The sequence below is a fragment of the Mirounga angustirostris genome, unplaced genomic scaffold (assembly GCF_029215605.1).
Source record: "Mirounga angustirostris isolate CCGP_5_RB_7025 unplaced genomic scaffold, mMirAng1.0.hap1 SCAF_12, whole genome shotgun sequence".
In the NCBI taxonomy this organism is placed as follows: domain Eukaryota; kingdom Metazoa; phylum Chordata; class Mammalia; order Carnivora; family Phocidae; genus Mirounga; species Mirounga angustirostris.
The window spans coordinates 89,941,243-89,968,693 of NW_026991720.1; the positions used below are offsets into that span (position 1 = coordinate 89,941,243).

General features: G+C 43.6%; 1 protein-coding gene across 1 annotated transcript in view; it reads right to left on the reverse strand.

Moving 5' to 3' along the window:
• Positions 1–26,764, reverse strand: part of LAMB4 (laminin subunit beta 4) — a 90,721-nt gene extending 63,957 nt beyond the window's left edge. The window contains 11 exon segments of the mRNA XM_045864899.3: positions 1,916–2,025; positions 4,433–4,612; positions 10,478–10,666; positions 12,296–12,416; positions 13,560–13,774; positions 13,942–14,005; positions 14,995–15,183; positions 16,266–16,339; positions 19,013–19,148; positions 22,068–22,225; positions 26,731–26,764. Coding sequence (XP_045720855.2) covers positions 1,916–2,025; positions 4,433–4,612; positions 10,478–10,666; positions 12,296–12,416; positions 13,560–13,774; positions 13,942–14,005; positions 14,995–15,183; positions 16,266–16,339; positions 19,013–19,148; positions 22,068–22,225; positions 26,731–26,764 — 1,470 coding nt within the window.
• Between the last annotated feature and the right edge of the window lie 687 nt (positions 26,765–27,451).

Genomic DNA, 27,451 nt, shown 5'->3' on the forward strand with positions numbered 1-27,451 from the left:
CCAGCATTTCTTGCCTGTGCACTTGGTAGTGATCTTCGAGGACACGTATCTCCCATTTCTGGGACTTGAAATGAGGGGGACAGGCGGGTTGTCTGTGGATGACTCCAAGCTCAGATGTGGTGGAAACTACTGGGTTCTCTAAGAGTATCAATTCCGTCTCCCACTAGGTCACCTAAGGCCAATCTGGGGAGAAGGTCTTTAGCTGATTTGCAACTGCTTTTGCAAAACCAATAAGTTCCCTTACCACAGAATCCCTAGGGATTTTTACCTTCACAACCCTAAAATGTTTGGGGTAAAAAAAAAAAAAAAATCAATCAAGCTGCTTTTGAGATCTTAGTTGAATATTACAGTTCAGCAGGCTCTCTTGTTTATAAATAAGTTGTTTTGGCATAATAAACTCTGCGTGAGAGTCAACTTTGTTTGAGACTTTTTTCATCATTGCAACATCTTGACCTTTATTCAATATAAGCAGCTGGTGAGATACAAACAACTAGTTCTTAAATCTGATAACATTTACTATAAAATGCTAAAAAAAAAAATGCTTCCCCCTCAGATCTCAAGTTAACATGCTCAGACAATTAAAAAATTAAGGTCTTAATAGGCATGGCGCTCTTGTTGGAAACAGGTCTGTTAAGTATCAATATACTTTTTTTTTATTAGCTTGGTAAAATTTTATGCCTGATTTTACTCAAAAAGATTTATTTTAAACATTAAAAGTTGACCTAACTTGTTACAAAACACAGGAAAGGAATTTTGATATTTTTCCCAAAACTAAACTTCAGTTCAGGCAAAACAACGTGCCATGACCGGCCTCACTCAGGATGTGGTTGTTAAAACTCCCCCTGGGCCGGGCGTGCTGGCATGGGGGGAGGTGGGGGGCTCCGCACAGGTCCCAGGCACCACCGGACACAGGATGCGTGGGCTCAGCCACAATGGACGAGCCCCCACAGGGTGGCCCCTGCTCAGTTATTTTCCTGCATCCTCTCCGTGTTGCCCCCACATGGCCCTGGAGTTGGCTTGGCTCACCTTCCTTCATAATTTCTAGGTCACCTGCCCTGTCTTAGAGAGCTCCCTCTTTGTACATATTTCCTGGCTTTCTTTCCCCACCTCCTGCGCCCCATCCTCATATGTTTTCAGTAAAATGACTTAAAATATTACCACAAAACTATGTTGTAATAGGCATATGTTTCTTATTTATCAGCTACATTTCTTCAGACACATCAAGGTCACTGTTCTTTTATTAGATTCAGCTTTTTTTTTTTTTCTTTCTTTCTTTGTAAAATGTCACGGGACGAGTTGGATTTGAACTCCCTAACTGCATGATACATTTCTTATGGCGTAAAAAAAGGTTTTCTGTTACTAATTTTTAGACATACGTGCTCGTATGTTTAGAGGAGACTGTGAAAAATCCGGGAGTTTATTTCCCACAAGAATCTATAATACATGTAATCCTGTGGTTTGGGGGTTTTATTTTTTTTTTTTTTTAATGAGCTCATCCAAAATATTTTTTAGGCAAGGAGTAGTAGGGGTGATAAAGGGACTGTATGCGACAGACAGAAGAAAAGGCTCCGTGATCTGGTGGGCGGAGAGAGGGGCGGAGATAAATCGTCACATTCTACTGCTTGGCACTTTCGGGAGAACAGCGCATTAACACTTCCGACGTCGGTGCCTGGGTGGGTTCAGGCCAATTTGGTAAAAGTTGGTGTGCTGGTGAATGTCTAACAGCCGGCTCTCTCTAGAAGGGTGGGGGCTGATTTCTAGTGTTTGCGGATTTCTGTAGCGTATACAACCTTTCCCAGGGAGGCCTGAAATACATCAGGACAGGAAAGCAATTAACAAGACCGGCTCTCTTCTGGGCAATGGCAGCAGAGATCGGACCGACGACCTACGAGGGCAATCCTAGGCAAATACCTACGGTGCACTCTTCACAGTGTGGTCCCGTGGCGAATGGCTGGCACAAACAGCGCCCCGTGTCCACATCGCAGGCTGAGAGGGGCAGACTCCCCCAGGGGTTACAGTCACAGGCTGAAAGCGCGGCAAACACAATTATTCTCGTTTTTGTTGACCCCACTCTTGTCCTGAAGAGCTCACACGGAGCAAAACGCGTGGTCTCAAGAACACAGAGCCCCCGCCAGCCCTGCCTAGTGTCTGGTCCGCACGATTATCGTAGTGCGCGCAACCCCACCCAGGAAAGCCAGGCCCAGACACTTCCAGAGGCCCCATGCAGTTCTGCCGGATGGCACTTAGGAGGAGACAAAGGAAAAGAAGTTGTGCAAGAGGGCGCAGCTGGGACAGTCACCCTGAGTGATGCCACGGGGTGGGGGGTCGGGGGGATCAGCTCGCTTAACGCAGGGCAAGGGTTTCTGAGGCTCGTGGCTGTTAGCAATGGCTCCTTTTTTGGCAGATGCATCTAACGTTTCTCTCTCTCCTCTCTCTCCTTACTGCCTTGTTACGTTTTCTTTTCATCATCTCCCTCCTCTTTCTCTGCCATGCACAGGCATCCCTGAGTTCTGCCTTTGTTGTGAGGCTAAGAAATTTGCTAAGAGCAAGATACACATTTCCCCTGCAGGAAAAACCACTGCTTGTAGAAACAACCCAAATGTCCATCGAATGATGAATGGATAGGTCATATGTGGAGTATCCACACAATGGAATATTGTTAAGCCATAAAAAGGAACGAAACACTGACACACACTGCAACATGGACGAACCTTGAAAACATGATGCTAAGGGAAAGAAGCCAGTCACAAAGGACCACATATTGGATGATTTCATTTGCCTGAAATGTCCACAGTGGGCAAATCTACAGAGACAGAAAGTGGATTCATGCTTGCCCAGGGCTGGGGGAATGGGGGATGGGGAGATGGTAGCTAAAGGCCATGGGGCTTCTTTACTTTTCTTATGGTAAAATACATGTGACATAAAATTTACCATTTTAAATACACCCACACTGTTTTGCAACTCATCTCCAGGACTCTTCCGTCATCTTGCAAAACTGAAACTCTATGCCCTTTAAACACCATCTCCACCCCTTCCTCCCTCCCCCAAGCCCTTGGCAACCACTACTTTGTGCTTCCATGGACTTGACTGCTCTAGGTACCTCATGGAAGTGGATTGATCATACAGTAGTTGTCCTTTTGTCACCGGCTTATTTCACTGAGCTGAACCTCCTCAAAGTCCGTCCATACTGTTGCATGTGTCAGAGCTTCCTTTTTAAGGCTGAAGAATGTTCTGTTGTATGTATATGCCACGTTCTGCTTGCCCACTCATCCATGGATGGACACTTGGATCGCTTCTACTTTTTGGCTATTGTGAATAATGCTGCTATGAACAAGAGTGTACACATCTCTCCAATCTTTTGGGTAGACAGCCAGAAGTAGGCTATCGGACTTCTTTCTGGGGTAATGAAAATGTTCTAAAATTGATTATAGTGGTGGTGACACAACTCTGAATAGACTAGAAATCACTGAATTGTACCTCAAAGGGTGAATTTTATGGTATATGAATTATATCTCACTGAAGCTGTTACAAAAGAAAAAAAAAAACCCACAACATTTGCCCTATTCTGGGAGGGCATCAGGTCAATACTGAACCAGGGGAAACACCTGGGTGTGATGGGGATTGGCTTGATGATATAATTCACGATCCTGGAATTTAATGTTGCCATTAAACTCCAGAAGAATGTAGGATTCTGCATGCTGTTCTCTAAACATGCAAATAATCTATAGTTCCTTATATGAGCAAAAACATAGAGCATGATGCTGTGACCAGAGGGAAATTATTTCCCCAGGATTCCCTGGGGAATCTGCAGCTCTATGAGACCCCAGGCAACTCTAAATTTCTGTGATCCCAGGGCCAAAGGTCTCCCCATTTGGCCCCAGAAAATTCCCCATTTGGCCCCAGAAAACTCTTCCTATTTCCCCACAACCTCTCCCTTGGCTCTTTAATTTTTGTCTTCTCTTCATTAGAGAATATAGGACCAATTCCAGAAGGGGTATGAGAAGAAAGGGGAAAAGTAATTTTAAAGAAGGAAAAAGAAAAGAAACAACCACTTGAAGATTGCTTAAGAAGTCCTCAATCTATGCATAAATGCATAATTTAATTTAACGGATTTGTATAAGAGAGTCCAAGTCCAGACCATTTTTCTAAAGGTTTCGCAACTTGGCATTAAATTTCTTGGCATTGTCCCATGTTTGCCCCAGTGAGGAAATGTGAGCGCCCCCTGCTGGTCCCTTATGATAATCTCAGCTAACCACCAAGAGAAAAATCACCCATTTACTAAAATTTGTGGGAGGTTTGTTTGCATCACTTTAGAAAACCCAGAGGATGTCAATACCTTGCGTGTTTTACAATGACCGAATTTTAGGGCTGAAAGAGACAGCCCCAAGCTTTAAAACGCATCCGGGCTGGTGGACAGCCGCTGCTGACTTACGCTGACAGCCCGCGGGGTCTGCGGCGCTCAGCCCGTGGTGGTTGGGCTTGCACTGATCGCACTTGGCTCCTTCCACGTTCTCCTTGCACAAGCACTGGCCGGCCACAGTCCCCAAAGCAGGATCAGAGTGGCTCACACACATGCCACCCGATAAAGTCCCATCTGGGTCACATTCACAAGCTGGGGACACAGACACGCATTATCTTAGTTAATTGCAAATTGCAGGAAACCTGAGATATAAACACAGCATTTTACTCACGTTATAACTATTTTATTTTGTTTAAATAATTAAATACGCTTAAACAACTAGACCAGTGGGCGAAGGCTGTTCAGAAATGTCTCCCAGATCTAGGCCTCTGGAAAATGTTGAACGATTCCATACATACATATGTGTATGCATATATGTATATATATACATATATATATATATTTTAAGGCTTTTAAGTGATTCTAAAGTAAGAGGATCAGAGGAAGACTGCTATTATGAAAACTGGATGTGAAGAGTACATTGATTAGTTTGCAGGGTGATGAAAACATTTTGGAGCTAGGTAGAGATGCTGATCGTACAACTTTGTGCTACTAAATTGTCGCTCATTTTAAAATGGTTAATTTTATGTTATGTCAATTTCACCTCAATGAAAGAAAGATTAAGAGAAGAAAATAAGACTCCAAAGGTGAGAATGAAGTCTAGAGGCAAGTAAGCATGGGATGTTGTAAGGAAATACACAATATATATTTATATATATAACGTGTATATTTATATATATACAAATATTTACATATATTATTTATATATAATATAAAATATATTTATATATATAAATACACAAATATACATATATATGTATATATAATCAAGGGTCGTGAGAGAGTAAGAAGAGAAAAAAACATTACATAAAATATCTACCAAATCTCTGAAATCTGGTTAAGAAAGTAAGTCTGCTCTTACCCATCACAGAAAAATAAGGATAAATGCTAGCATTCTCTTTAATTCGTCCTGGAAGAAGCACCTTCAAGAAAGAAAGGGGGAGAATAGCAAGAAGGGCTTATATCACCGTTTCCTTTTTGGAAATCTGCTGGCACAGCAAAAGCTGGGATGAAGAGATTCTGCAAAATGAGATGGTCACCTATAGCAAAAGGAGTAACAAAAGCACCCCCCCCACCCCCTTTTCTGTTCAGCGGAAACTTGAACGACTACAGGAAGGAGCACGCTATGAAAAAGGATGCTGATCGTACAACTAATTCCAGAGGGGAGAAGTGATAAAAGGCAGAGAGTGATTTGACTATAAGGAAGAGCTCTCTGACAGTTAGAGCTGCCCTGTAGAGCAGTGACCCCCACATTTTTGAGGGGTAGTGTCCAGGAGAACTTGAAAACGCAGTTGATGTGGCTTTGGTAGAGAGGACAAGTCTGCAGGTAGATAATCAGATGACCACCAGCGTCTCTCGTAGCCTCGTGGGGCTGGGTTTCCAAGGGATGCCACTTTTAAGGAATGCAATAAAGATTGAAAAAAATGAATATCCTGATTCTATGAAATAATTATATTCACATTTATACAGGTTTACTTTGGAGGAATAAAAACAAACCCCTTCCATCTAAAGCCGTGTTATGTATGTTTATATAACACCCATTTAGGTTAGTGAGTTTGATGGAAAAAACCTAGTTGTTTGGGGTATTGAAGCAAATATGTGGTTTGTCTGACAGAATCTTTCGATTTTCAACTGTTATTGGATTGTGACTGGTAATAAAATCTTATTACAGAAAAACAGCATTTGGTTCTGTTTAGTTTGGGGAAAACCAGAAGAAGCGCAATAAAATTTCTCAGCATCACACAATTTAACTCCAGCAAAATCACGTTATGAGTGGTTGAATCTACCAAATCTTTGTGTGTTTTCCTGTATCACATTTGACTGTGTTTTAATCACAGAAGACTTAAAATTAGTCATCCCTTAGGCCTGGAATCTGATTATGTAAATATTTAGGCTCAAACAAGGACAATTCAGAGAAAATTTATGAGACTGCTGGTCCGTCTTAATAAATGCCATTTGTACACACATAATCCCACACACATAAACATGTGTTTAGGGAAACTGGGGAGCCTCATGGAGATTGTTTTACAAGCTCCTCATTTGCCTTTCCTTAAAAAAAAAACAAAAAACAGCTCCTTGTTTATAAAGAACGACTTCTTAATTTCATGTCTGGGTACTAGTTTTCTTAGTTTCCTTCAGAAGTGCCATCATTAATTCTAAGCAGTTTTTTTTTTTTAAAGATTTTATTTATTTATTTGAGTGAGAGAGCGAGCAAGAGCAAGTAAGAGAGAGCACAAGCAGGGGGAGGGGCTGAGGGAGAAGCCAACTCACTGCTGAGCAGGGAGCCCGGGATCATGACCTGAGCTGAAGGCAGACGCTTAACTGACTGAGCCACCCAGGTGCCCCAATACTAAGTGGTTTTTAAGGAACAAGACTTTGGTTGACGTGACTATCTGGCTTAGTTACTTCCAGTCTCTTTCCAGATTCCTAGATTATCTGTTTCAAAACATTATATTTCCCTCTGATTCTACCTAAGAGAGCAATTTCTTCTTCTTTTATAAATGAATAGGGTTTAAAATATTAATAAAATATTTTGCATGTGTGTGTGCGTGTGTGTGTGTTGTGTGTGTGTGTAAGGCAGTGGGGGTGGATTATAGATTCTGATAAAAAAAATGTAGGACACTTAGGACACTGATTTAAAGAAATGTTTTTTCTAAGAATTCAGTTCTTTGTATCAATTTTAAACAGGTCATGTAAGGGAAAATGTTATGCAGTCAGGTACCTACTAAGTTATCTTTTTTTAAACATTTTTAAATTTAAATTCAATTAATTAACATATATTATTGGTTTCAGAGGTACAGGCCTGTAATTCATCAGTCTTATATAATATCCAATGCTCATTACATCACATGCCCTCCTTAATGTCCATCACCCAGTTACCCCATCTCTACACCCCCCCACTAATCTGAACAAAAACTTCATTTATGCTTTTCCTACATTGTGAGGATTTAAAGTGAAATCTAGGATGTTGTATACATTCAGGTGGCTATGAATTACTTCTGTATATGACTTTATTTTATGTGTTATGATTATATAAAGTTTGAAGTTGTAGTTTTATAGCAAACCCCTCCCCCCAAAATAACAAGATATTGATGATATCACCTAAGAAGCAGGATTTCTGGGTCTTGGGAGAGGCAAACTTCCACGGGCTCTGGGCCTCCGAACGTTTTTTGCTGAGTATGCCAACAATGCAAGGCCCTGACTGCTCTTCACCAGGGCCATTTCTCAAGGTTGTGCTTCCAGCAAGCTACCTTGAGGCATGAGGTAACCTCTTCCCCTGGACAAAGAACAGGCATGCTTCTCCTTGCTATAAAAGCAATGAATCCCCCAAGCTCAGTGTTTCTTGGCTGTAGCATAAACTCATTCGGTATGCGGATCCACCTGGCATCCTTTGAATTGCCCCATGGGACTCAGGGCTTAGGGACATGGGAACAAACACCAATACAAGCATCTTGTTGCTTGCTGTGTCATGGGTAATGAAGTCCTTTGTCTTTCACCCGGGAGTTTCAGGTCTTCCACCAGCATCCATGAAACAGTAACAAGCTCCTTGTCAGTCTGTGAGTAGAGTAAAACCTCAGACCCAGGAACTGGCACGTGGTATTGGAAATCAAGTTGGAGTATTTATCTATGCAGTAATTGACAGCAGTGCTGGGACTGGAGTGAGACAAGCAAGGTGCCTAGCATATAAAACTTAAGGAGCTGCTCACTGCCAGCTTAGTGCAAATGCTAGGTGTCAACCCCACGTTTACGTCACTCAGAGAGAGACAGAGAGACCTTCCTGAAGCATTGGGACCTGGGTGCTTGGCTTGTCTCGCTCTAGTCTCATTCCTGCAGGGACATTCAAATGAAAATAATGATGAGGTAACTTTTCATTAGCAAAAATTGAAGTGTGACAAAACCCAGGGTTGGCCAAGACACAGAGCAATGGGAACACTCACACGCTGCTGGTGTGGGTGTTAACTGGTACCCCCACTTAGGGAACAAAGCAGTACCACGTAATTGGCTTGACAAAGTTCATACCCTATGGTCCAGTAATTCCACTTCTCGGTATGGGTCTTAGGGACAGGATTTGTGCATGTGCACAAGGCCACATATACAAGAATGTTTTTTGAAGGATCAAAAGAAAAATGGCCAAATAGATTTTGTCACACTTAGAGGAAGAAAGAGCTCTATACAGATATTACCTACAGATATTAAAACTGGAGACTGAGGGCTGCCTGATATGGACAAATTTCAAAAATATAATGGACAAAATAATGAAGGATACATACAGTGGGATACCATTTATCTGAAATTTGAAAAAATGCCAACATATATTGTTTGTATACAAGAACATATGAAAGTGTAAAAGCTGGCATTGCAATAATAATTGCCAAATATGTGAGTTTATCCCCAGGAAAGAGGGTAACAAATGGGGCAAGTGTGCGCCTGGGTCCCCAGCAGCGTCTGTAGTGCTTATTAAGGTCCTAAAGATGATAGCATAAGATAGATATGTTTTGACACGGCTGCTGGTGGGCATAAGGTTGCTTATTATATTATTCTCTATTATTTGTATATGCATAAGATATTCCATTTTTAAAAGCTGAGATTAAGGACAAAATGAAAGATTTTTAAAGATTAAAAAAAAGTAAATAAAAGAAGCAAGGTAGGCTGCCTGGGCGGCTCAGTCAGGTAAGCCACCGACTCTTGGTTTCAGCTCAGGTCATGGTCTCAGGGTTGTGAGATTGAGCCCAGCATCAGGCTCCGTGCTCAGCATGGAGTCTGCTTAAGATTCTCTCCCTCCACCCCTCTTGCTCGGGCTCTCTCTCTCTCTCTCTCTAACGTAAATAAATAAATCTTAAAAAGCTGCAGCAGCAGCAAGATAATGTTAGCTTATCAGCAAAACTGAATTGTCTACAGCCAAAGAAATGTTGCAGCCAATTTCACTATGGATCTTCCTCGACTTAAGGCAGGGCTCTGTCTGATAAACCCATCATAAGCCGAAAATTTCTTTCTTTTTTTTTTTTTTTAAGATTTTATTTATTTATTTGACAGAGAAAAACACAGCGAGAGAGGGAACACAAACGGGGAGTGGGAGAGGGAGAAGCAGACTCCCTGCCGAGCAGGGAGCCCGATGCGGGACTCGATCCCGGGACTCCAGGATCATGACCTGAGCCGAAGGCAGTCGCTTAACCAACTGAGCCACCCAGGCGCCCCAAGCCGAAAATTTCTTAAGTCAAAAATATATTTACTACATCTAACCGACCAACCATCACGGCTTAGTCTAGCCTGCCTTAGCATGCTGACAACACTCACATTGGCTGACAGTTGGGCAAAATCATCCGACACACAGCCTGTTGTATAACGGAGCGTTGCCTGCCCGTGTAATTTACTGACTACCGTCCTGAAAGTGGCAGAGTGGCTGTGTGGGAACAGAATGGCTGTGGGCGGCTTACTGGTTGCGGACCCTCTGGACCAGCGCCACTGACTGGGAGCTGCCCCGCCCAGCATGGGAGAGGGGTCGTCCCCTCTCGGCTAGGCTGGGGAAAGATCCAAGTTCAAAATCCCAAGTACGTTTCTACGGCCTGCCTGTTGCTCCGGCACGGTGGAGCCAGCCGGCCACGGTGAGCCGGGCGACTGCGTTCGGCCGCTTGCCCCCGCCGACCTCCAGGGCACCCGGTGTCCGCAGCCTCCTCTGAAACACGCGCCCGCCCCTGGCTCAACCCAGCATAGTTCCCCACTCACCAGGGGCTACCAGGACGGACCCGGATCATCCGACCCAAACTGCGCTGAGAACGGAAGCTCTTAGAGCCGCAGCGCTTGGGCGAGCCCCCCCCCGCCCCCCGCCGCCCCCGGCCCCTAACCCGGGCGCTCTGGGCATGCCGCGCAACCGAGCGGGGGCTGGCGGCGCAAGGGAGGCCTCTCCGTCAGCCTCTGCTCACACGCGTGGGACAGACAGGCCCGCGGCCGGGGACTCACGGATGCACGCGTGAGGATCGGACATGGCCTTGAGCGCGTCCCTGTAGAAGAGGGGCCTGCAGCGGTCACAGTGCTGCCCCTCGGTGTGGTGGCGGCAGTCCTCGCACACGCCCCCGCTGCGGCCGCCGCTCCGCACGTACGCCGTTATGTCGAAGTGACAGCGGTCAGCGTGGCTGTTGCAGCGACAAGCTGAGGAAGGAGACGGGCTATGAGAGGTTGGCCGAGGTCTGGGGGACCCCGAGCCGCTGGGCCGCGCCAATCACCGCAGCCCTCCTGCCCCGCCATCTCCTGCCACTACCCCGTCTTGTAGATACACCAAGTATGCACAGATCAGTTTTTTTAAAGATTGTATTTATTTATTTATTTGAGAGTGAGCACTAGAGAGAGCACAAGCTGCGGGGAGAGGCAGAGGGGGAGGGAGAAGACGACTCCCCCCTGAGCAAGGATCCAGATGGGGGACTCAATCCCAGGACCCTGGGATCGTGACCTGAGCCCAAGGCAGACCCTTAACGCACTGAGCCACAGTGGCGCCCCCAGTACACACAGATTAAAACAGGTGCTTTCAGAGGATCTTCCTAGTGCTCTGATTCTGCCCCTATTCTCTGTAAAATGTGCTCCCTGTGTTTAATATTTGTGTTTTTTTTTATATCAAATAAACAAAAGTAAATCATTTGGGTGATCCAGAAGGCCTAGGGTGCAATTTTGTTGTTTTCCAGTAAAGAATACTTTTACTGACTCAGGCTTTGTAAACTTGAATTTTTATATCCCATGTTCTGCAGGTTCAGGGATCCTCAGATAAGATGTCCGAGCTGGGCCCCCGCCTGCTTCTCCATCTCCATGGGCAGAAGAGCCAGAAGGGCGGCTATAGGTCATTCCCATCCCATCTGGGGCTCAGTCAGAGCACCAGAGGGAAAGGACTTTGTTTGTCTTGGTGGTAAAGTCTGTGCTGTGTGCCTTGCTGGGGTTTCCCTGTAAACAGCAAAATCTCAGGCTCCATTTTGCTGGGTCTGCCCACTGTGACTCTCATGGATGGGACGTTTTCATGAGAACTCTTCCCTCACATCCTATCCCCCCTCCCCGTCTGGGAAAAGAAACTGAGTGACAAGTTTGTATGGAAGTTCATCAAAATTCAGAGGCCGTGAACACCTTACAAGAAAACTCTCTACTTTATTAGCCTAAATATTTTACAAAAAATACAATAGCCTGTCAGACTTGGTCCTTATCTTCATCTCTCCTGACATATGTGTTTAGGATCCAGTTCATGAGGGGATGCCTGGGTGGCATCGGTTAAGCATCTGCCTTCTGCTCAGGTCATGATCCCGGGGTTCTAAGATCAAGCCCCATGTCAGGATCTTTGTTCAGCAGGGAGTCTGTTTCTCCCTCTCCCTCTCTCTCTGCTGCTCCCCCTGCTTGTGCTCTCTCTCTGTCAAATAAATAAATAAAATCTTAAAAAAAAAAAAAAGATCCAGGTCATGGAATGTATGAGTATTCAGGAAAACGGTAGGGATCTCCGTACCAAACCTGGTATTCACCAGATCCTGGACCAGCCCTGTCCCCAGTGATAGTACCGTGACATGGCTCTGCCCCTCCTCCAGAAAGCGACCACACGACATGCATATTGTTTCAGTGTGTAAATTAATGTTCATGTTTGGTGTGAAGACTTGAGAAGTTGGAGGTCATGGGCAACATCAGGATATGCCGGAGCCGGAGCCACAGGTCCATCACCCCCGTCGCCTGCAGCCCCACCGAAATGAACTCAATGATCTTTTAGGCGGTGCAGAGCACATTGGGTCCAGGCTGAGGGTGTTCCCCGCGTACCTCTGCACGTGCTGTCCTGGTGGCCTGCTCCTGGCCTCCACGGAGCGTCGTAGAAGAAGTCCCTGCACCTCTCACAGTTCGGGCCGTCTGTATGGTGCTGACAGATGCAGCGACCGTGAACCTGCGTGGTGTGGAAAGGGGGCTTTGCTTGGAGGATGCTGGGCTTCGTTACGTGGAAAGTGAACTAGCAGGCCGGGCGCCTCTCTGGGTCTCAGGGTTCCTGGCTAGTGACGGCACCAACCTTGACTAGCTTTTGTTATTGCTTAACCAGCCCTAAAATTTTGAAAAAATTTAAGGTGTTTGGGACACACATTTTTTGGCATTTCTGAGTTCTACTTTTAAAACAACATATTGCAGCCCGCAGCACAAGGACAGACAGAATGGGGAGTGTGTGTACCTGTGTGTGTATGTGTGTGTACGCGTGCACGTGTGTGTATGCACATGTGTGCGCATGTGTGTACGTGCGTGTGTACGTGTGTGCGTGCATGTGTGTGCACATGCGTGTGTGTACGTGTGTGTGTGCGTGCGCACAGGGGGTGGTTGAGGAGTGTAAGGGAAAAGAGGGAATTAGAAAACAGAAAGAAACTGGAGAAAAATGTGTGATTCTCTTGGCTTTTCCACAAAATGCCCCGTATGTCCAAGTTCAAAGAGAGAAGTTCTATTTCTAGGGAAATATGAGGTGGCTGACAGGGAAGTATCCCGCCCTGTCTGATTGTGGCTAATAGTTTAAAATTATTTCGCGGACACACCCTTGGGACTCGGCGTTAAAACACAATTCTTCTACTACATCACTCTTTGAAGCCTCGTCCCAAAGCATGGAAGAGATCGTGCTAGGAACAGTCGTTCCCAGGGCAAGAATGTTACTTGGAGTGGCCATTTTGACAGTGACAGATTTTAGTCCAACACCCTGGCACGGAGTCAGGCTGTCTCACACAAGAGACCTTCAAGGCATTTTTGTGGGACCACGGGTCCTCGCCACCAAAGCTCCATTCCCTGAAAAGCCAAATAAAACAAAAAGGGAGCAAGATGGGCTCCCGTGAAACCATAAATGATAAATGCTACTCATTAATTAATATCAAAGCCCCCCCGGCCCCCCAGCTCCTCCAGCTGGTCCGTCAGGCCAGGTTGAATGACGCCTGCCCCACATAAAGCTGTCACTTCGATGGTGGACCCCCCTGTAGAGAGTCTGGTCTACAACCAACAGCAGCACGGCACAGGAAAGGTAAGGGAGCCAGGTGCCCCTTGGGGTTGCTCAGTAACTCACCATTCCGGGGGGGCCGAACGCGTCTCCCCGCACCTTCTGCACAGGGCCGCACTCGCTGGCGTGGCCGTTACAAAAACATCTGCCCCGCACCACCATCGTATACAGAGCATAGTAGTAGTTATCAAGGGACTCCTTTTCCCTCCTTCCCAGCAAAGTATCCCCCAGGGTATGGAGTTTGGTGAAGTTTATCCTCAGGTTTGTTAATGTCACAAGGTCTAGAGAAAGGAAAAGAGCAAAGCAAAGCACACTTAGGAGGCATCAGGTCAAGGCGCTCTCCCGGACTGACATCCCCTTAATGGACTATGGACCTGCAGTGATGAGGAACACTCCTAACATGAAATTTTAGAAAAGGAATTGGTGCGCAGACGAGAGCGACTCATACCCTGGATGTAGGGGCTGTAAGGGTTTTCTATTTCAAAGCTGGGATCCAGAACTTTTAAAACGACCTGTAAAACAAATATAGGTAAATGTATAAGCATCCTACCCAAAACAGTGTTGTTAAATATAGTCTCAAAGAAGAGATCCTGACCTTACAAAAGGGCTGAGTCACTGCCTCCCTCAGTGGTGTAGGATGCAGATTATTATTTGGGTTCGCACATGAATAAAAGTCCCAAGAATGAAAATGAATGAAAGATCTTAAACAGTCATTCTGGCTCTTTATGCCCAAGTGGTCCGTGAAGGCAGAAGCTCTGATAGCTCCTGCCTGGGGTTGGGGTGGAGCGATGGGGTCACAGTTCAGCAGGTCATCATCCATCTGGATCTGGCAGGGAATTCTAGAGCCGACTTCTGCTGCCAATTCTTTCATTCTACATGATAAAATAATACCGCCCAACCCCACTCCTACCCTGACCCTCTGCCAGTCACCAGCTTTGCTCAGAGGAAGCTCCTGGCAGATTCCAGCTGGATGGTGGTTTACAGAGCATGGAGAGAACACAGCTAAGCCAGGGCTGCCACTAGCCTATAGCAAGGGTTAGAAGCAGATGCTCCTTCCTCTGGGGGCCCTGTGCCCCGGCACCCAGCCTGGGGTCTCAGTCCCTGCTCACCCTCAGCTGGGCACTCGTGTGCAGAATTATTTTTCTTTTCTTTCTTAAGTAGGCTCCATGCCCAGCATGGAGCCCAACAAGGGACTTGAACTCATGACTCTGAGATCCAGACCTGAGCTGAGATCAAGAGTCAGACGCTCAACTGATAGAGCCATCCAGGTGCCCAGTGCAGTTATTTCCTATAAGTTATTTACTATTTATCCGAGTTCAAAATGAATGCAGGACTCATTTCAATTTAGACATGTTCATTCTTAAAAAAAAACCAACAACAGCTTAAGTTCTATTTCAGTAAACACTACCTAAATTGTTTTCATTTAAATGAACCACAGTAGCAAAAAAAAAAAAAAAAAGGTTTAATTTCTATCAGAGAAATCCAAGAAAGGAAAGGCTACCTCGCCACCAGTGGAGGGTTCAATATCCGAATATTTGGAGTCACAAACAAGGTCTCCCACTCCCTGGGCCTGGCCCGATGTGATATTAGGAAAGGAAGCAGCACAGTCTTTTGCAAAATATTTGAGTACTTTCCAGGTGTGTCCATAGTCTGCAGAGCGTTCAACTAACATCGCAGCAGGCCGAAAAGTCTAGAAAAACAAGAGGTAAACTTGTAATGGTTCACAAAGGCAGATTTCATTATCCGCTTCAGACTGAACATTTATATTTCCTAATCTCCATTTTTCAAACTTTATTTGTATCTTTGAAAATCTCTCATATAATGAACACACAGAAATCTCTTTCCAATCAGTGGGCAAGCTTTCATGAACATATACTTTGCCTCGAATCTGGTTCTGTATAAAAGATGTGTATGGGCTGTGTGAATTACTCATTGAAGAAGGAGAGCATGTCAATTTTTAAAAAACAACGTGATTGATATTTTATAGCGATTTGCATGTGGTTTTCTTTGACAAGAACACTTTTCTCTGGCAAACTCCTTTAAGATCTACCAGAAAACTTTTCTGATTCCTCAGAGTTCACCTCCTTAAGGAGCCCACCAGCATTCTGAACATATGTCAGTTCCTGCACTTACCATTTTGTATTATGATTTTAAATCTCTATGTATGTTTGTATCCTTTACTAGGCGGTGAGCCCTCTGAGGGCAAACACTTGTGGGGCGCTTTTTTTCATTTTTTATTTTCATTTTTTATTACTATAAGTCAGCTTCCAGCCTGATGACAAAATTAGAATTTTGATGAATGATTTGGGAATGACTACAGCACAGGATTTCTCTGACATCTAACTATCCTTAGTAAAGACCCTTTCGTTTTTCTGCCTCTTCTGATCGCAACCTTTCTGTATTTCCCTGAATAATTTCCACTTCCTGCCTTTTTCTCCTTAAAAATATTTTTCTAGTTCTTACAGTCCCTATCACCCCAGTGCTTGGAGTTTTCCTTTCTGCTCTATCTTGTAAGATTTCTGTCTTTCTTTTCTTTTCTTTTTGGTTGACCATCTAAGTGATTAATTAATGAGCAGTGGGGTTCTTGTTCGTTTTGTTTGTTTGTTTTGTTTTGTTTTGTTTTCCACTCAGGAACCAAAACCCAAATGACAAAGCTTGAGCAGAGATTTACAAAGCCTTCTGTGCTCTGCCAGGAAGAAAGGAAGTGAAATCCCAGGCAAGCCCAGCATCTTGTAGGTAGATAGAGGGGGCGGCAAGCCCACACATCTGTACCTTGAAGGTCAGAATGAGGTGGCTGAACTGAAATAATGCCTCTAGGTCCAATCTGATGCTGACATGGTCAAGACCTAAAGAAAAATCCAGAAAGAAGAAGATCAGTGATTTCGAGAGACCCCTATTTATCACATTAATCCCTCCCTGTGGCGTGTCTGTAATAAAGCCCTTTGAAATCGCATGGCTGGGGATCCACACTCTTTCCTGGTCTTGTCCAGTGGTTTCCCATGACACTCCACGTGCAGAAGGTCTACTTGAGAGCAATATAGAGTTTACCCAGACCGTGCCCACATTCATGTTATGGTGGCTGTGCACACGGCCACTGGGTGGCAGTATCACGTCCCACCAAGGGACTTCCGGGATGTTCCCATAGGTGGACTCATGTCCTTGAACTCACCTCTTGACTGTGCGTAACCGTGGGCTAGCAAGCCAGATTCTGGTAAAAATCGACACACCCTATTCTTCCAGCAGCTGCTTAACGATCACTTGGACTAGTTTTATTCTCACCTAGCATAAAAGACAGCCTGAAATAGTCCCCTTGGAGTAAGGATCTGCGGCTCCTCCGTGACTGAGAAGAAGAAAGAAGTAGCCCGGCCCGGACTTTGCACTGAGATAGTGAGCGGCCATTCACCTTCTGCCTGGACGTGGAGGATGGGCCCCAGCCTGGACGGAACAGAAGCCCTGATCTCTCTAGAGTAGCCCTGTCCAGTTGGAATAGGAGTCACCCATGTCATTTAAGATTTTCTAGCAGCCACACTTTAAAAAGTACGAATAAGCAGGTGAAACTAATTTTAATCTATTGAACCCAATATATTAAAAGCATCTCATTTCAACATGTGGTCAACATTTTTAAAAAAAACTAATAATGCTTTCTTTTAACTATTAACAATGTTTCATTTTCTCCAAACGAGGTCTTAGAAATCTGGAATGGTTTTACACCAAGAGCACATCTCAGTTTGGATCGGCCATGTTGTTAATGCCCAGGAGTGCCCAGGGCAAGGGGCTCCGGGACCAGACAAAACAGCTCTGAGAGCACTAACTGGGCTGCAGCAAATGGGAAGCAGTCTTCTTCTTCTTCTTTTTTTTTTTTTAAAGATTTTATTTATTTATTTGAGAGAGAGAATGAGAGAGAGAGAGCACATGAGAGGGGGGAGGGTCAGAGGGAGAAGCAGACCCCCTGCTGAGCAAGGAGCCCGATATGGGACTCGATCCCGGGACTCCAGGATCATGACCTGAGCCGAAGGCAGTCGCTTAACCAACTGAGCCACCCAGGCGCCCGGGAAGCAGTCTTCTTAGAGGGTGAACCACTCAGGAAGGTTTGCAGCTCAGAGGGCAGCCCCATTCCCGGGTCAAGGGCTCCTCATCCTTTCTAGAAAGGAGATCTCCTTTCCCCTCTCGAAAGTTCTTGGCTGAGAACCCTTGTTCTATGCAAACAACTCTGAAGAGGGGCACTCCGTCTGTGAGGAGATGTGGGACAAATGCTGGGCACGTGGTTTAAAACAGCTATTAAGTGGGGCACCTGGTTGGCTCAGTTGGTTGGGTTCAGGTCATGATCCCAGAGTCCTGGGATCGAGCCCCACATCGGGCTCCCTGCTCAGCAGGTAGTCTGCTTCTCCCTCCGGCCCTCCCCCTGCTTGCACTCTCTCTCAAAAAAACCAAAAACAGAAACAAGAAGGAAAACAGCTGTTATGCAAAAATGGCATCAGTGAAGGCAGGTGGCTGTGGCAGAGGCCTTCCCATGCACTAAGGAGAGCCCAACTAGAGATGAGTAACTGGGGTCCAAAATGGGCTGGCATTTAGTAGACACCAATCACATACTTGTCGAATGGGCAGCAGAGAAAAACAGCCTCATATTATGCTTGCCCTTTATATTATGATCCTATACATTATGATTATTCCCATGTTCCCCTAATGGTCTAGGATCCCCTGTGGGAAGTAGGCTTAGGCGTCTGAAGAGGATAGAGGGATTGTAGCCCCAGGACAACATATAGAGATGGGCAAATGGAATCATTTTGTGGGCTGAGGGTCCCAGATGGGTGAAGAGGAGCCATCATGAGTGAGCCAGCTACATTCATTCAAGCACGTAAGGCCCAAGGCTGGGGTGGGACGGGAGGAACCCCAGTCGGGTCCTGATAGGGGCACCTCGGAAATACGGATGGTCAGGGCCAATATAAGCTTCAATACCACAGTTGTTCATGAACAGAGAAAAGCACAAATCCAAGAAGGAAAGACCTTTAGTTAGTACCAACTATCCTTTCAATTCAATTTTTACATGAAAATATTTGGCTTGCAGCAAGAAATGACATGTTCTTTTTCTCTCTCCCTGCATGTACTGCAGAAGGAAGAAGTATGTGGTGATAACTCTCAGATTTCCCCCGGGGCATCCTTAATTCCATTTACATCAGGGTGTTTTATATTAGCCTTCATTCACCAGCACCTTGTAAGTGGCCTATTTTTTTTCTTTTTTTTACAAAGAACAAAAGAAGGCACAGATATTTTCTTCCCGCACATGGAAAGAGTGAAGCACCCAGAGTTAGGTGCTTAAAATACACTGAGTTCTCTGGAGGAAAATAACCTTTCCTGAAATGAAAATCAAGTTTGTTCTTATACGGGGTTTTACATTCTCGGTGGAGGCTGTTCCATTCCAACAGGGCTACTTGCTGTGAAATTGTTATAATCATACAGAGCGAAAGACAGCTTATTAAAAATGTAAAGAAATGAAAAACTGGAAAGGAACTCAATCATACCATTTTCAGATTGCCACCATTTCTTTTCTCTCTCTGGTTCAAAACTTGTAATTATGTTCTCAATGGTGTGGCTGTGGGATTGGGTGTATGGGTCGTATGGGAATCTCGAGTCGCAGATGAAGCATTTCTGCTCCCCCTGGAAAAGCCCATCATTTAGATAAAAAATAGAGAGTCAGAATTACTTATTGTTGATCTGAATTTGAAAACAAGCTGTACTTGCTATATTTATCTTTCAATCTGGCTAAAAATAAAAAGCAGAGGAAATAACGAGACATCAATTTTTCCATCAATAGGTACTTAACAATGACAAATGCAATAAAAATATGACCCAGAAATTTGATAAATTGATATATTTGGGGTAAAAATGCAAATTTATGTGGAACTAATTTTTGTCTTACACAAGAGGCAGATGATCTGGAACTTATGTTAAACTGTAGAGAAATAAACAGGATACATTCCTTGAGGGATTACTCTCTTTAGTCAGAAAACGAATATTTGGCAAGAAATTAATGAAACACTTGGCCACCAAGTTATCTGCAACCATCCTCCTTTCTCTCTCAGACTTAGTTTTTGGCAGAAAAACTTCCATGATCAAAACCTCTACGTTTGTGGATTTTGTAATATGTGGATTTTGTAAAAGATTCTCACTGAACTCGTAACAGAGAGGCCTGCCCCCTTGTCTTGCAGACTAGAAGGCCTCATTAGTCAACTGGCACTACTTTACTTGGAACGGACTTCCAAAGGTTGCAACAGCCAAGACTGGCCTTTGAGTTTGCCTAACTTAATGCATCTAGCAGCCACATTTAAAAATTGAGTCGTCCCTCGATTCCCTCAACTCTGGCTGCACTCACTTCTTGCTCTTCCTGGAGTTCACCAGGAACTCCACCGCCTTACAATCTTGACACAAGCTGTTCCTTGCTCCCCTTTCCTCCAGCCCTCAAATAGCCCCATCTCTTGCTCCTTCCCTTCTCTGGGGCTCTGTTTAACTGCCCTCCTCTCAGATTTCTATCTAAAATACCGCCACCTCCCCACCCTTACGGCCTCTGCCACTCTCTGTTTCTTCCTCTGCTTTGCGATATTTTCTAAGCCTATAACACCACTTGAGACTGTATTGGATAGTTGTTGGATTATTGTCTGTCTCCATCATTAGAATTTAAGCCGAATGAGGGTGAGGACTTTGTTTCATATAAGGTTGTATCCTCCTTACCTACACCAGTGTCTGGCACATAGTAGATGCTCAATAAAATTTGTTGACTGATTGCATGGTGATTTTAATGACTATTTCAGCTAATGTCTGTCAAAGTAAACCAGCCTTTCAAGAGGTCCATATAATCTCTTTAGAATCACTGGCCACCATCAGCCTTATACTTGCAAAAAACACCAAAATGCCTTTTGGAAATTAAGAAGCGATGGAAGTGAGATCTATTCTGCATATGGGGAGGCTTGCCCCAGACCTGTCCTGAAAGGAGAGTGGAAGCTTTATGATTCCATCAAAAGATGTCAAGACTTCAAAAGATTTCCAGTAAGACTATGGAAATTATTAGGGAAAATGTTTAACTTTGGGGCTTATTCTGTAAACATTTTAGGAGCATACCCTTGATGGACCTGGCTACACAGGATGCTTAGTTGCAGGAACCGGATGGGGGAGTCCCAACTTGGGTAACGCTATGGGTCAATGTTGATTTGAAGCTTCCGAGAAGAATGTTTGGCTTGGTAGCGATTTGTTAGACAATGGATGGGGAAAAAAACCATCCTCTGGGCTGCACAAATGTTTAAGTAGACCAGTTCTTGTAGCCCCACCCAGAATACTTGGTCAGCCTGAAGACATTTTGAGATTTTTTTTCCAGCTCTAAGATTTTAAGATTTCTGGCATTCTCGAGACAAAAGAAACCTTGAAGTCTGATTTACTTCTACTTTTGGTGGTGTGACTTTGAAAGATAGGAGTATCAAGTCCTAATTATTGTCAGGGTATGGCATGAGTTGGCCAAGGCAACAGTAAGCAAAATGTCAGTGTTTGTAGAACAAGATGTGTGATGTCAGGGTTGGAGAGTTTCTAAGATTAGAGCTGAGAACCATTTCTTTGTCCAGAGGGCCTGGAATTAGTGAAGTCACTGGAAGGGCCATCCATCCCACCTGAACAAAACTTCTACAGTGTCATTTCCTTGCATAGGTAGTGAATTTTCTTTCTGACACAAGTCCTCCCCAAACTTAGAACAGTGCTAAGCACTCCGGTATTGTCTCCACTTATTTATAATCATCCTCTTTTACTAGAAACCAATTAGAATACAAAGCATTTCCCAGAGACCTCCAGGAGCTGCTTTCAATGAACAATACATGGAAAAGCCTGGGCCGCAATCATTAGGCTTATGTCCAACTTCCTTCCTGCACATCCTCTTAAATAAGGGGTTGACGTGATTGCCCCAGGCTCCTCGGCAGGTAGGATACTCAGATGACCTTGGATGCTTGTTCTGCTCCCAGAGCGTGGAGAAGGAAAAAACCGTAAAGCAGCTGGTCCTTTTATAGAACTGGTCTTTAAGGGGGAAAAAAAAAAGGCACGAAAATATGTTCATATTGGGATCTTTTGGCCTATTAGACAATTTCCAAGTGGCATCGTGAGGCTGGCATGCCATCAATTCAACATTCTACCCCCCACCCCCCCACCCAAGGCAGGACAATGAGAACTCACATTCAGTGTAATGGCCTTGAGACCCTGAGGGATCTTCAATCTTCACTGATGGGTCAATTAAATTTACTCTCTAGGAGTCACTAATGCAGTTAAATAGAACAGTACATTGCATAGTAATTCCCTTCGAAGGCTGAACCAAGGAGGCTTTTCTAATTCTAAAGGTAAAAAGAAAGAGATGAAGCAGATCTTCCCTTTTTTCTGATCAGTCAAGGGCTTCTGGACTTGGAATCATATCACCTGTGCCTCTGACGTTCAGGAAAGGGTGACGTGTCCTCCTTTCATGTTGCCTGGCTGGCCCCCGATACACTTAGAAAAATCTATGTCATCGACTCAATAATGTCCCAACAAATAAACAAAGAACAAACACACCTCGAGGTAGCTGAGAATGCAGTATTTCTGGGCTCCATCCAGCCCACAGGTAGAAGAAGCCGTGAGCTGTGCGCTGCGACCCACCAGGAGATCACCGGTGGTGGGGTGACAGGAGCCCTTTTTGCATTCATCTTGGGCTTTCGTGTAACCGAGCAACCCTTGAACACAACAGACATGGCTGCACAGAAGGCAGTCAAAGGGTAGCAGAAGGCTTAAAGAAGCAAGCGGTTAAGTTGGAAAGTTAATAGTCCCATTTATTTTCAAAACCAGTTCTCTGGTTTTCTGGTCATTGGATACTGTTGGTGCCCTTGGCCTAATGGAAATCTCTTAGCCTGCCAGGCTATACCATCTGCGTTCATGTCCCCACCTGGGCCAGCCTGTAGTCAGTGACTGATGGATACACAGTTCAAAAGGCTGGCACCATTGCCTCAGGCTGGGAGCAACTCTGTGGTGTGGTTTGTGCTCAGAACCTTTCACAGGAGGAGGTTGAAGCCCCCCTCCAGCTGGCACCACATCCTGCCTCCCCTCTCCTCACTCTCTTACTCCTCAGAGCCCTCCCTCACTAAATCACGGACACACAAATCCCTGTCTCAGGCTCTGCGTCTAGGAAACCTGACTTGAGACAGCCTGTATGTACTAGAAATTCTCTATGTGTCATTTTAGGGCAAATAAAGTGCATAGACACAAGGAAGGAAAATCTTAATCCAGCCTCTTATACTTATTGTTCCAACCTGTACAAAACCAATCGGAGAATTTAAGAAATCCTTGGGAAACGACTTTCTCTTAAAACATGTAAATTCAATTGACCCCGTTTATAACCTGGACTGTTGGGTTTGGATTCACCATGGAACAAATCATGCCCCTTTGGGATATTGTGAGAGATGGAGTTCCAGACCTACACAAATAGGCCCAACTGATTTTTGGGGCACCAAGGCAGTTCAATGGAGGAAGGGTAGCCTTTTCAACAAATACGGCTGGAGGAACTGGACATCCACAGGCAAGGAAATGAACTGTAACCAAAACCTTACACCTTATACAAGTATTAACACAAAACGGATCCTGGACTTCAGTGCACATATAAAACTGTAAAGCTATAATACTCCTATAACGCATGGGAGAAAGACTTTGAGACTTAAGACTAGGTGAAGACATTTTAGGATTGACTACAAGAACATGATCTGTCCAAGGAAAAATCGGGAAATTGGACCTCATCAAAATTAAAACTTTGCAAATTACACTGAGTGAAAAAAGCCAATTAAAAGGTTATGCACTGCATGGCTCCATTTCTTGAATGACAGAATTATAGAGATGGAGAACAGATTTGTGGTTGTCAGGGATTAGGGAGGTAGGAAGGAGGGTGTGGATAGAAAAGGGTTGTACTAGGGCTCCTTGAGGGTAATGGAGCTGTTCGGTATCTTAACTTTGGTGATGGACACATTAATAAAATTGCATAGAATTAAATACACACACACGAGCACAGGTCAAACTGATACAAGCTGAACAAGGTCAAGGACTATAACCTTGTCAATTGCCCGGTTGTGATACCCCACTATCTTCACACGAGAAGTTACCATTGGGGGAAACTAGGTGAAAGGTGTATGGGATCTCTCTGTATTATTTCTTACAACTGCATGAGAACCTGCAATAATCTCAAAATAAAAAGTGAAAAAACCCCACAGAATCCTCTGCCCCTTCAAAATCACCCCATCAGCCTCTGGACGGTGAATCAAGTAAACCCTACACTCTAAGATAATATGCACATACATGGCCTTCTCTAGCTGCTCTTATATACTTTTCCCTTGAGACTTGAAGATTTATGCCAAGCCCTGATTCCAGCAGATGGGAGTGAGAGGGATGGGCATAAAATGGAAAACTATTCCCATACTATAGAATAAGATTGGTTTCTCTCCAGCTTTCTCAATTGTAAAACAATAAGAATTTTTTTATGGTCTTGTTTTGCATTTAATGGATTTCTTTCCTTCAACTTGTCCAAAAATAGAAGCTATTGAAAAGCAATGTTTTTTCTCTTATGTCCACATTCCCCACATGAACTATTCTAGTCATCTGGTCATTTTGTGATTATTATCAGGCATTAATACATAGATCATAGTTCTACAGCTAAGAATATGATACATAAGGTCTCCTTCTACGCAGGTTACCAAATACTCGTTTGGACGAGGAATTTTCTGTCTTCACTCTCATCGCAAAGATTACTATTATTCCAAAACAGAGGCACAACAGTGCTTTCTCCTTCTTGAAGATAGACAAGTGAAAAAAGTTAGCACCATTGCATACTTTCATTTCACTGTATAATAAATGATCCTACATTGGTTAACATGGATTTTTCCTTTTATTCACCCAACAATCCAAACCCAGATCTCCTTTTATTTCCTCGACTTGACCTCTAGGATAAATAACCAATCAGAAGTTTGGACTCCCAAAGACAGAGGCTTTTAAAGACAAGGTCAGGTATAAAAATCTCTGCTAATGCTGCTATGTGTGGATTAGCTAAGACTTCCCTTCCAGGGATTTAGTCTTCTAGACAAGTTCCATCCTGAATTCTTTTATTGGAATTGCTGCCTTAGAGATTTAACATGTTTTTATAACCTGACTTGGCCTAACTTGTTTTGATCAGATGTGTACTTTTCAGAAATAAAAGTATCCGAGGACTTAGGGAAATCGAACTATTATTATTCATGTAATAGTCTAAATGAGAATATGAATTTCCGGCCTCAAATACTTGGCAAAAAGTGGCTAGCAACATAAGCAGTTAAAGCTTCATGCCCAAACACAGATAGCCTTAGCAATACCCTTCTTGGGTTAGAGTTTTCAACTGCCAGATTATCACATTAGCAACAGGCTGGAATTGATTCAGAGAATAAAGATGCTTATGTCTTTAGAGAATCAATGCATTCCTCAAAAACAACATGCATCTTGAAGATAGGATCTGATTAAACACGAAGTTAGGAGATCTGGTCATTTAAAGAAAATGCACGGCAAATGTTCTGTAAAGTGAAAGATCATTTTGTAGAAATAACCGTTATTATATAATCTCTCATTTTGTATATTGTTTTCATTTTCTTAAACACGTGGGATGTTTTCATATACTTTAGAGATCATGTTGGAGTTTAGAGGCTGTAAACATACACACATTACTTATTATGGGTAAGAAAACTTATAAAGAATGCATGTTAGGTAGGGTTTGTACATTGTGTGTAGTTCCTAAAACCTGGCCAATACACATATTAGGATTATTTTTCCTAATCTTCCTTAGTCAGAAGGTAAGTCTAAGGGCTTAAATAGGCTCCAGTTTTTATATAAATACCTGTGGTTGAACTACAAACCAGAAAATGCCCAAGCTGATATGTAGGATTAACCTGGTTGGTAGTTTGACCATAGGCAACCCTAGAGACTTGGGTTAGATCAGGGTAAGCTTACGGTTGGAAACCCAGGATCTACTGTAGTGAGGTCTTTTTCTTTTTCTTTAAATTTTTTAAAAAGTAATCTCTATACCCAACTTGGGGCTCAAACTTACAACCCCGAGATCAAGAGCTGCACGCTCCACCCACAGAGCCAGCCAGGCGCCCTGAGGTCCTTTTCTGCCCAAGCTAATTTGATTTTGAAGATCTTTCATCCTGAGAGAAAGGTCTCCTGATTGAAGAGGGGTCCCTGAGCAACCTTGCTGTCATTTAGAATTTTGGCAAGGTGTGAGGAAGTTATCCTACACAGAGGTTCAGGGATCCTCAGTGGTTGCTTCTGATTTTGAACACGAGTTTAGTCCCAAAGAGAGCATCTGAGGCAGATGTAGAAGGAAACAGCTCTTCTCTGGCCATCTGAGGCCAGATCTAAGTTTCATTGTCCTGGGGGAGGCAAGTAACGAGTCTCTGCTCCCAGTGACTTGCGGCTCACCTCTCCAAGGCAGAGAATTTTCAACAGAGAACAAATGAGCATTTCCTACTTTGAGCTCTTCTTTCCTCTACCACCAGCAAATCTAACTGGGAGACTGCCTCAGGGTTTGAGGCTAACAACATTAAAAAATGAAATTCTGAAAGTTTGCTGCCATGAAGAAATTCAGCATGAATCTTTGAAGAGAAGATTCTAAGCAATTTAGTCAGTACGTAATAACTAAAAGCAGGACTGTTATAGAAAAGTCAGGATCAAAGAGAATAATTGTTGGAAACATCCTCTCTATGACTAATGTAAATTATTCTCAGTTTATTAAAGATGGCAGAGGCATGGAGGATTTGGCCCTTTAGTGGAAAGGAGCTGCGGCTTACTCAGAAGAGGACATTTTGCCTGTAAGTTCTTCACAAGACCTCATTACTGGAACAAGGGCCACATTCAAACAGGCCTCTATTTCAAAATTAAAATGCATTCTACTTGTAAATTAAGAATCTGAAAGTATTTCTACTTTCCTCGGTATCTTAACTTACTTATCTGCTGATAGTAATATTCCATTAAAGATGATTGAAATAGCTATGTGTGGATAGAAAACATATTGGAGTGGAATTTTCTAGTTGCTGGACACAATTATACAACAGAAGAACCATGATAATATATAGAACAGAAAAAAAGAGGTGGGTATGTTTAAAAAACATTTTTACTAAATATTTTAGAACAATTCAGTAAAAGCAGAAAATGAATTTTGACAACTAATACTCACCAAGGTGCAAAAAAACCCCCAGCATAAACTGCATTCTTTTGTCAGGAACTGATTAAATTCAGTTTTGCTAGGTTAAAAAAAAAAAAAGGAGGTTAAAGTCAGTCACTGATAGAATCAATAATTGCCATCAACTTTCAGTGATTCTTTAGGGACCCAAAATATGTACAGCGCCCAATTTCTTAAAAAGTAAGAGTGCATAAAATTTTTACCAATATTTGTTCTCTATTTTCTTGAAATCAAAGAATGCAATAGTTTGTAGGAACTATATGAAACAAAGACAATTTCATTTGCATATTTTTATTTTAACCTATTTTTGTCCTCTTATTGTTTAGAAAAAATTTTTTAATTATGCAATCAGTATGTACTCATTATTGAAAAAACAGAAAAATCAGACAGGCAAAGCGAGGGAATTATTATCCGTAGTACTACCACCCAGAGACAAGCGGTAAATATCTTGCTGTATGTTTTTCCATAGTGCTTCCCTTCCATGTAAGTATTTTCCAAAAACGATAGCATATTGTATGCTTGTTTCAATCAATGCATCCCAGACATCTCTCCGTACCAGCAAATAGAATTTTACATCAGTAATTTTTCAACCTAGTGAGGGACATCAGGATCACCTGGGGGCTTCCACAAACCAAACTTGTGTCCCCGTTTGCAGATTCAGCTATATCCCCCTAGATGGAGGGCGCCCCCAAGTCCCTGTGTGGGGAAGCCTGAT